Raw genomic sequence first — 11,335 nt, forward strand, 5'->3', positions numbered from 1 at the left:
AGTTACAAGGTTTTTGCGTTTATCTACATTGAGATACAAGTTTTTAGTTTTTATTCAAATTGAGATACGAGTTCTTACTTTCAACTCTGAATGAGTTACGAGTATTTGGTTGAATAAGTTACGAGGATTTGAATACACTAACTTCGGTACTGTTAGGCCGTGTGTGAGTTACGAGAAAAAGGGATTACATATCTTATGTTACGAGGTTTTGTCAGTGCAGCTTCAAAGGGGGTTAAAGTTACGAGGTTTAGTTTAAGGGTGTTTGTGGAATTTGTAAAAAAAACAGAGAAGGCGTTCCATGGATTTATCAGGTGGTGTCGTAGGCCATTAGGTACACAAATTGAGATACAAGGTTTTGTCACCCCACTGACGATATATTTAACTTTACTAAATTGAAAATTTGATGAAAACTTTTTTTTAAAATGACACTTACTGCATATGAATAAAAGCTAACAATGATCATCAAATAATTTTGGAAAGTATGTAAGCCAACAATGTTTCTTCGTGACATTACTTTTCATTGCTTTACATCTCCATCATAAAGCCTACCGACACTCGGTTGATCTCGTATAGGTCCATGATGTACAATGAAAATTGTTCAGAAATATTCATTTAGAAATCATGATACTGTATAGCATTTCAGTTCAATGATTGCTGTCATATTGTTATCAAACCAAACAGAATAGTATGTAGGCCAACACTGTTTCATCAATAGTATCATACATTACCTGTCATTGTGACCCGACATCTCCAACGTCAAGCCTTGGTTGATCTGGTAGAGGTCCATGGTCTACAATGAAAATAATTCAGAAATATTCATTTAGAAATCATGATACTGTCAGGGGCGTCGCTAGACCTTCTTCAGTGGGGGGGGGGGGGGGGGGGGGGGTGTAGAGGCCAACGATTACCGACAAAACTAGCCACCAATTACCGACAAAATTAAATGTCCCAATATCTACAAATTTAACCCTATAAACCTGGGGTAAAAATCTAAATTGTTTTTCATATGAACTATCTATAGTACTTGTGTATGCGCAAATGGTCATTTTCCTCGACGACATAAATATACGAATTATTTCGTCAACTAATTCGGTGGTCACATCCCGCCGTACTTGCAAGTGCATGCTGTCTACGTGCAAAAACGTGTGCAAAATTTGGGTATCGGTACGTGGTGAGTACCGCCTCCGTACGGATTTGGGAGCACGCAGACACACCGTAGCACTTTTTAGGGAGGGGCGGTAGTGGGCAAGCGTATCATTTTTAATTGGGGGTGGGTGATACGCCTTAGAAAGCTTAGACGTTTCCTTAAATTATTAAGAAAATATGACAATTTATTGTACCATCCTTGACTGTTAATCCGTGTCTGAATTCAGTTTCTCCACCTTCCGCGGAAGCTTTGACGTTTCATTAAATTATGAGAAAAGCAGACGATTCGGTGTACTGTTCTCGACTCTTAATCCTTATCTGAATTCAGTTCTCCCCCTCCCGCGCGAAGCGCCGAAGTTTTGATGTTTCATTTAATTATTAGAGAAAGTAGACGATTCGTTGATATGCTCGACTCTTAATCCTTGTTTGAATGAAGTTTCCCCCGCTCGCGTGAAGCTTGGTAGTTTTGAAGTTTCATTAAATTATTAGAGAAAGAAGACGAATAGTTGGGCGTTTTTCACTCTTAATAAGCCCTAATTGTCTGAATTCAGTTTCCTCCTTTAACGCGAAGTGCGAAAGCTTTGACATTTCCTTAAATTAATAGAGAAAGCAGACGATTTGTTGTACCCGGCGTTTGCGACTCTTAATCCTTATCTGAATTCAGTTTTCCCCTCTCGCGCGAAGCGCGGAAGCTTAGACGTTCCCTTAAATTATTCGAGAAAACAGACGATTAGTTGTACCGTTTTCGACTCCGTAATAAGCCCTATTTGTCTGAATTCAGTTGCCCCCTCTCGCGCAAAGCGCGAAAGCTTTGAAGTTTCCTTTAATTTTTAGAGAAAGCAGATGATTTGTTGTACCGTTTTCTACTCTTTATAAGACCTATTTGTCTGAATTCGGTTTCCCACTCTCGCGCGAAGCGCGGAAGCTTTGACATTTCCTTAAAGACCGTCAATACTACTGGGCCAGAAGGGATTAGACCACACAGCGAGGTCACTGAGAGGTGGCTATTTCATTAACTCTCAACTAACATAAGAAAAAGAGGATCATGGGGGACCAACAGGCACCGATTGGGGAAGTTTTCTATAAAGAGGGAGCAAGTAGCTACAGGTAGGACAGTGGGGCTTTACATTATTAGATAAAGCAGACAATTTGTTGTACCGTTCACGACTCTTAACCCTAATTTGTCTGAAATCAGTTTCCCTCCTCCTGTGCTTTCGCGCGGAAGTTTTGACGTTTCCTTAAATTATGAGAAAAGCAGACGATTCGTTGTACTATTCTCGACTCTTAATCCTTTTCTAAATTCGGTTGTCCCCCCTCCCGCGCAAATCGCGGAAGCTTAGACGTTTCCTTAAATTATTAGATAAAGAGGACGATTCGTTCTACCGTTCTCGACTCGTCTAAATTAAGTTTTCCCTCTCGCGCAAAGCGCAGAATTTTTGGCGTTTCATCAAAATATAGAGAAAGGAAGACAATTCGTTGTACTATAGCTGACTCTTTATCCTTGTTTGAATTTAGTTTCCCCGAAAATTTTAAACCTCTTATTTCTTTAGCTGATATTATAGGAAAGTGAAACTTCTAGAAAATACAAGTTTTGTAGTCGTAGTCACTCTCGAAGTCATCGCAGCGGATAAAAAGTCACATTTCGTAGGGAAAAAAACTTGTAGCCGACCGACAATATAAACCTCACCGACTTCAAACTTCTGCATTGATATAGTACACGAGGATCGAGCAAGAATACCGACACATCTGACCCGACACAGTAACATATTTACTCATGTCTTTCTTGCTCCCTCGACGAGACGACTCCACCCAACAACCCCCTCTTTCTTTTACTCCCACTCCTCCTCTCTCAGGCTCTTACCTCCCCTCTCTCTCCTCTCTTTCACCCGCGTTTCTTTTGTTTCCCCCTTTTTGTTTGTTTCTGTCTTCTTTTCTCTTTTTTCCTCTCCTCCCTCTTTTTCTTTTTTCTCTTTTTTTCTTCTCTTTTTTTCCCTTTCTTTCCTCTCTTTTCCTTTTCTTGTTTTTCTTTTCTTTCCCTCACTTTTTTCCCCTCCCACTTTTCTCTTTTTTCACGAGGGCAGCGCAATTTTACCGACAATATCCTGACAGGTGGGGGGGGGGGGGGGTGTCGCGTCCCCCCCCCCCCTTTGGAGACGCCCCTGGATACTGAATAGCATTTCAGTTCAATGATTGCTGTCATATTGTTATCAAACCAAACAGAATAGTATGTAGGCCAACACTGTTTCATCAATAGTATTATACATTACCTGTCATTCTGACACCGACACCGACATCTCCAACGTCAAGCCTTGGTTGATCTGGTATGCTGTCATCATCACTTTCCTCAGACTCATCATCCACTGACAGGACAACTCCCTCCCATCTCCTGCCTTTCCAAGGCATGAAGACTTTTGTCCCTTTTATTGGATTACAGGGACATTGAATATATCTCCATACACTACCACGGTTTTTGGAGCCATCTTTTTTCCACTGAACAAGCAATTCTGTTGTTGGCTCCATGCTGTAGCCTACCTGTGCAAATCCTGACAAAGTGAGGGAAACAAAAGGGTTACATTAATTTTGACTGAAAGTAGATCTAATCCAACTTACAAGCTACTTTACAATTGACCGTCCCCAATACTTGTAGCGGAAAGTAGAAACTTGAGTTCTAGACATGCAACTATCATTTGAGATTGCCCTTGATTAAATTTGAACAAAGCCACTAAAAGACAAAGGTATCAAAATTCAAACCATTCTCCTTTCATATCTGTAGACTACTATCATTTTTGCAAATTTGATTTGAACAATAAAAAGTATTAGACCTCTAGAGTCTAGAATCTGCTTGCACTGTTGCAATTGGTATAATAATACCTGAATACGGTATACTACTAACAATCTGGCATTTATTTAACTAATTTTGTAGATCTACGCTAAGCATGCTTTCAAATTTCAATCCGTACCACTGTCTTTACAAATTGTTGTCTTGTCTCGTCTTTCCATGAGCGAAAAAACAGTGAAATGATTATCATGGCACATAGATCTATAGATTGACGACTACTCCTACATACTGTACATGTATCTTGATCTAACTGAACAACCTCACACAAACAACATTACATCCCGCACCCAACTCTACCGGAACTGACGTTTTCCCTCGGGACAGCTAGTAACTGCGTGGAACGCACTTTCGAAAATCACCCTTGACTTGGGGCTTCATGCTAGTTGCTAGACCTAGATCTACTTCATATTTGGAGGCCTTCAACTTCAAGGGAGCGCTTACATTGCAACCCACTCCAGCAAAGCATAGAGTCAATGCCACTCAACATCCACCCCAGCACAGAGAGTCAATGATAATGCGTAATGACTCTACTTGCCCGTGATACCATATAAATCAATACATGGGGCAACGTATTAATTATCATCATTATACATCGCATTTTTACCCGATAAAATCAAAATATTCTAACGATCCTAATCATAATGTAATCAGTATGACCAAATATATCAAATCTTCCAGATAATTTGACATTTACAACACGTTATTTAAAAGAAGAAGCAGTTATTTTGCTTACCACAGGCCTAGCAGACGTCAGCTTCGCGATAACGCCCTTCTGCTTTGATCAAAATTTACGCTCGCGCCTAATATGCAAAGGGCGTAGAGGGCTTACGCCCTTCTGCTTAGCGCGATATCTGACAGTTTGTGCTAACGCCCTTTTACTATTGTCGATTACGTAATCATTTACTTCGTTTTATGCCATCTCGATCACATCATTTGAAAGAGCTTTGAAAACTCTATTATATGACATGAAATATCAAAAATCGATTTTTGACCTGAAATTCGAGCTAACGCCCTTCTGCCAGCCGTGCGACGATATACGCTCACCAGCCCAGCAAAAACCTGGTCGGTCGGTCGGTTCTTCATTTTATATTCTAGGAAGAAGACAACTTTAGACTGATTTGCAGTTTGCTCGACATTTATTCCGCTCCGAAACTAGGAGTCCTTTTCCTCAAAACATGTAAAGTAGGAAAGTCAAAGTAAAACAAGTAACATGCATAAAAGCAATAACAAAATCTTATAACCACAATAAAGAGGGTCCACCATAAACAATTCGACAATAATGTATAAACGTGATATGATTCAACAATCTTAAGGGTACATGTACCATGAGTGAAACTCAAAATTGTAGGGATCTCCGGTCACGTGATCAGCGGAGGGATAGTAACTCCTTCCGATCACCCCAGGTCCCTGGGGTTTACGTGACCTGCCGGTAGGATAGTATCTCCTACGGATGATCCCCACAACTTTTCAATACTCACAAAATCATCAATGCATAAATAACATAGTTATGGAAACACTATATTTGTGGGATCTCGAGTCACGCGATCAGCGGAAGGATAGTAATTCCCTCCGATCACCCCAGGTCCCTGGGGTTTACGTGACCTGCCGGTAGGATAGTATCTCCTACGGATGATCCCCACAACTTTTCAATACTCACAAAATCATCAATGCATAAATAACATAGTTATGGAAACACTATATTTGTGGGGTCTCGAGTCACGCGATCAGCGGAAGGGTAGTAACTCCCTCCGATCACCCCAGATACCTGGGGTTTACGTGACCCACCGACAGGATAGTATCTCCTGCAGTATCCCCAATGTTATCCCGGTGCTACTATACCAGCGCATATATAAGAAGTGGTGATAATCGGAACCAACCATGGAATAATCACGAGTAAAGAAATCCTCCCCCAGTCAACCCCCGTGTTACCATGATATTAAATACATACAATTCGTTATATCACTCAAAACAACATTGTACTTCCAATTTGTCAATCCTCAATCAACTTTAAGTAGTTTACTTCTTCAACTCTACTTAAACTAAAGAGGGGTGGGTGGGCCGGGGAAAAAGGACTTCTCCGAGCGGAGATAAAGTCGAAAGTGAGAAAATCTTGCACACGGCGTTCCCACGCTTACTGCGCGCATAACTCCACCGTTGTAGATTCACTGGCTGTGCGCATTTTCGGTTTCTTTACAGAGGTAAATTTCACATGTCGCTGTCTCACAAAGGCACCGCTTAAACAGCTGTAAAAGGCGCGCGCTATTTCTGGCCTATGCCAGCAATTGTTTTGTCTATCCTTGACTCTCCCAGAATGACTCTGATCATTTATTATGATCACGTTATTCTAGGAAGAAGACAACTTTAGACTGATTTGCAGTTTGCTCGACATTTATTCCGCTCCGAAACTAGGAGTCCTTTTCCTCAAAACATGTAAAGTAGGAAAGTCAAAGTAAAACAAGTAACATGCATAAAAGCAATAACAAAATCTTATAACCACAATAAAGAGGGTCCACCATAAACAATTCGACAATAATGTATAAACGTGATATGATTCAACAATCTTAAGGGTACATGTACCATGAGTGAAACTCAAAATTGTAGGGATCTCCGGTCACGTGATCAGCGGAGGGATAGTAACTCCTTCCGATCACCCCAGGTCCCTGGGGTTTACGTGACCTGCCGGTAGGATAGTATCTCCTACGGATGATCCCCACAACTTTTCAATACTCACAAAATCATCAATGCATAAATAACATAGTTATGGAAACACTATATTTGTGGGATCTCGAGTCACGCGATCAGCGGAAGGATAGTAATTCCCTCCGATCACCCCAGGTCCCTGGGGTTTACGTGACCTGCCGGTAGGATAGTATCTCCTACGGATGATCCCCACAACTTTTCAATACTCACAAAATCATCAATGCATAAATAACATAGTTATGGAAACACTATATTTGTGGGGTCTCGAGTCACGCGATCAGCGGAAGGGTAGTAACTCCCTCCGATCACCCCAGATACCTGGGGTTTACGTGACCCACCGACAGGATAGTATCTCCTGCAGTATCCCCAATGTTATCCCGGTGCTACTATACCAGCGCATATATAAGAAGTGGTGATAATCGGAACCAACCATGGAATAATCACGAGTAAAGAAATCCTCCCATGACTAAAATGAAAGGCAAGTTAAAATATATATAAACATGTACAATAAAAACTAAGGCACTGAGTTGCAATGTTCTAAAACATTGTATAAACATGTACAATGAAGTTCAAGTCAAAGAGGTTGTATGTGAGTTCGAAGAGGAGCAGAAAATACAAGCCTTGCTGCTCATTTTTGGGGTCTCTGAAGGCGATTAAGGTCCCTCTGGCTGAGAACACTGAAGACCCAACCCTTTCTATACTCAAACTGTTTACATGATCTTGATAGGCCCTCTGTCAAACAATCTCCCCTGTATCGATCGGTATCACTACCCCCACCCCATGATTCGATGTGTAACCTCGTCTATGCCATGTTCCATCGTAGGGCACTGCCACGTCCACATGATCATTTTCCCTGATGGTCAGATCCTTGTCCATGGCCCTTTGACGTAGGCATGCTGCCACCTTCTTCTTCTGATCCTTACTGGTCTGCAGAAAATAAAAAGAGTTTGTAATAAATAACAAGTAAATTTCAAGTTCCCTCAGGCCCCTTACTTATTAGACCCTATTACAAATATTTAGATTTGATTAATTTTCATCCCTTGATTTGACAAGAAGGGATCTTGATGTACATGTATTATACTGTCTATCGACCATAACTAAGAAATAAAAATATGTTTGCATTAAATGTACGTACAGCTAAGATAATGTAATGAAGAAAACACAAGGCTGGTGACTAACCTCTTGGGATAAGGAAGATAAAGTGGCTATGTGCCTGTTGTAGCTAGGGGCTTCGACTAGTGGGGCTGTTCCGAGGATGGTCAGCAAGTCGCACAAGCTATCCCGTGCCAAACCAACCTCCGTTGCTGTCAGAGTAGCTCTGCGGTTTATTTCTGCAGACTTCCCACGTCCTTCGCATTCATTTTCTGATGAAGAGAATGTCCTCTCCTTCTTGCAAATGAAGCAACCAAGGACCATGGCGCAGTTCAACCCATTCCTCTTTGACAAATTCTCCAGAGGAATGAGATGCCCTGTAAAAGATATCCAAAACACTTTATGGAACAGGGAAAATATTTTGAAAAGCACAATCCCCAAATAATAACAAAGTGCTAGTTATGACATACATGTAGTATATTACACAAATACACATTTTCACAGATTTCACGACAATTCCGATGCCCCCACTTCGATTCACCATAGAGTAAAGGAGGGGTTTTTCGGCCACTTAAGACAAAATCCTATTTTTGGGACTCTTTACTTCCTATTTATTATCATTTCTTGTTCAAATCATGAAGCAAATACTATTATTATTTAAACAAAGAAAGAATCCCAGAAAAAAAATCATGAATTGCCATGACAACATTCATTTCAATTTTCACTGTTTCGGAGGTAGTTTTCGGCCGCATGTACAAAGTCAATAGGAAGCAAGCAAGCGCGCCATGCGTTTCCCCACTGATCTATAGCACTAGCGGCCGGAGCAGGTATCCCAAGCCGGAGCTTCCCGTGCCGAAAACTACCTCTGTGGTGATCAGAAATTGGAATCTGAATTAGACAGAGATATCGTGTGTGCGCTGCGGTATCCGGCTGCATTGATTAAATACATGCGATGAGATACTTTTGAGCTTGCGACTCACACAAAATCGGACTCTAAATCTGAAAAATACTTGAAATAAAGCTCATTTTATGGTACCCATATTCCTTACACGGGTAAGATACTTAATTTTTAAGATTCGGGGAGCGGGACCGCCGATTACATCGTTAAAATGTGATATTTTAGGATATATTTTCCATTGCAAATGTGGTTCTTCAGTGACTCTGGCATGGTATGGTATGTGTGGGATATATGATATGCTGTTATGCGATGGATTTTAAAGGGATTTTACCATGCATCCAACGGATCGGCCGAAAACTGGTGATGGTCGATTACCCCCTCCTTTACTCTATTCTTAATCATTTGATTTGGCTTTTTGAGCCATTCACCCCTTGAGCATGCAATACAATCTCAAAGTAACAGTTTGCAAACTAAAAATATTGTTTGATAGTAAGTACATACCTCCCAGACACACGTGAGCCTTTTGCAAAGCAGCTGCAAGTTGTGGGCCACTAATGACGCGGATTTTCACATGTGGGACCAGCTAGGGCCAGAAATAGGTCTGTCCAAACACTTATTCAGGGAAAGCTTCCTCGATCTCTGAATTAGCTGTTAGTTCTTCCGGCACCTCTCCAGCATTCATGTTACTCTTCTGTAATATCTGGTATTGATCTCCTTTGAACACCTTCCTCTTCCTCACATATTTTGGAGTTTTGCGAAGCATTTTCAGTGAGTAGAAATTGGAGACCAACGGCTAGAAGAGTTATTCAAATCTTGGGCACAAGGTGGCAGCAAACAGCCCTTGTTATCTACTTTCTGCTGATATACATTACTTGTTACAATTTGGTTTAGAATTTTTTATTTAATGATTTCTTTAATTGATTGAGACTAATTGAGTGCAAACAGAGGCAGTGGAGCGACTTCCAAAGTGGGGGGGGGGGGGGGGGGGGGGGGGGGGGGGGGGGCACCAACAAAAAAGGCACTTTCTGGAGAAAATAAATAGGGCACCTACAAAGGGAAATCTCAAAGCGAAAATATATATTTAAAAAAAAAACATTTGTATATACCCCCTATATTGTGATTAGATTATCAGGGATGATTTTAATATTTTGTTTATCTTTATAAATAAGATTTGTGAGGTCGCAGTGCGAAAAATTACATCAATTATAAAGAAGAAAAACCCAATCCTGATGGGTTTATTACATTATCATAACAGAAGACTGAAAAGACCTTTGATAAGTACCATAATTATAACATCTAGAAATGCGGGTGTGCTTTGGGTGATATTCCACTTAGTAGCTGGAAATTAGGGGCACGTGATGAGAGGAAAAAGGGACACTTATCGAAAAGGGTGACACTTATTAGAAAAAAAAAGGAGCACATGTCAAATTACAACGGGTAATTTTCAGAAGGTGAAAATGGGGCACGTACGTATTATTGTTAAAGGGTAATTATCTGAGGTGAAAAGAAAAGGGGCACTTATGAGAATGAAAAAGGGGCACTAATAATAAGGGGAAATGTTCATTTGTTGTACGAAAAGGGGCACCGATCAGTTTTTAATAGGGGCATTTAATACGAGGGGAAGGGGGGGATTTATGAGAAGGGGAAAGTGCAGGCTATTATTAAAAAGAAAAGAGGCACATGTCAAGATAAACGGGGCACTTATGAGAGATGAAAAGGGGGTAATTATGGGAAGGGGATGGGGCACTTAAAAGAAGGAAAAAGAGCATTTATTAGGAAGGGAAGGGGGCATTTATGATAAAGGGAAGGGGCTCTCTTTTAAATGGGGCAAAATAAAAGGGGCAGTCATTGAAGATGAAAAGAGCACTTATCATGAGGAAAAGGGACACTTGTCAAAATAAAACGAGTACCTCTCAGAATTTAATAGGGTCATTTACTAGAGATGGAACGGGACTATGAGAATGAAGAGGGACTTAAGAATGAAAAGTAACTGTTTTCATAGATGAAAAGGGGGCATTTATGATAAAGGGAAGGGGCTCTCTTTTAAATGGGGGCACTTGTTAGAAAGTAAAGGGGGCACATGTGAAAATATAAGGTGCGCTTATCCGAGTTAAACAAGGGGTAGTTATTAAAAGGGGAAAGGCCCCTCTCAGATTTGAATAGGGAAATTATCAGAGGTGAATGGGGCACTTATCAAAAGTGAAAAGGGGCACTTATTAGAGATGGAAAAAGGGCACTTATGAGAATGGAAAATGGACACTTATTGCAAAGGAAAACCGGAACTTATCGAAGGAAAAGGGGCACTTTAAAAAAAATAATAGGGGCACTTTTTAAAGTAAAGGGGCCCTTTTTATGTAAAAAGTGCCACGTTAGAGCCACCATGGAGTCACTAACCACTAGAAATATATCATAAAGTCATCATCCACCATAGAGCTACTGCTAAAATATCTTACACCACAGGGATATACCATTCAACGGAAATACCATATAATATACTCTACCATATATCATACCATAGAAATACCATACACCATACCCCGGCCCCCCCCCCCCCACTCAGTGTTATTTAGGGTACGCATATGCTCGTTCCCTCTTTTTGAAAGCACCCCCTATCTGAGGACTGCCAACATTTTCGAACCCCCCTTTCGCGGGCTTTTCGC

The 11,335-nt window shown here is 40.8% G+C and overlaps 1 protein-coding gene across 1 annotated transcript; it reads right to left on the minus strand.

Annotated features, from left to right (window-relative positions):
• Nucleotides 1-7,152: 7,152 nt before the first annotated feature.
• On the minus strand, nt 7,153-9,252 carry LOC115928664. The gene is made up of 3 exons (XM_030996329.1): nt 9,177-9,252; nt 7,865-8,154; nt 7,153-7,612 (listed from the first exon to the last, which is right to left on the minus strand). The coding sequence occupies exons 2-3, from the start codon at nt 8,099-8,101 to the stop codon at nt 7,421-7,423; spliced, it is 429 nt and encodes a 142-aa protein (XP_030852189.1). The 5' UTR covers nt 8,102-8,154; nt 9,177-9,252; the 3' UTR covers nt 7,153-7,420.
• Between the last annotated feature and the right edge of the window lie 2,083 nt (nt 9,253-11,335).

The sequence above is a fragment of the Strongylocentrotus purpuratus genome, unplaced genomic scaffold, assembly GCF_000002235.5.
Source record: "Strongylocentrotus purpuratus isolate Spur 01 unplaced genomic scaffold, Spur_5.0 spur5_scaffold_3, whole genome shotgun sequence".
In the NCBI taxonomy this organism is placed as follows: Eukaryota; Metazoa; Echinodermata; class Echinoidea; order Camarodonta; family Strongylocentrotidae; genus Strongylocentrotus; species Strongylocentrotus purpuratus.

Excerpts from the sequence above, each read along its gene's own strand:
- LOC115928664 (XM_030996329.1), bottom strand. The coding sequence starts at position 8,101 with ATGGTCCTTGGTTGCTTCATTTGCAAGAAGGAGAGGACATTCTCTTCA. Across the intron at positions 7,613-7,864 it reads TATCTTCCTTATCCCAAGAG|ACCAGTAAGGATCAGAAGAA; the intron begins GTTAGTCACCAG and ends TATTTTCTGCAG.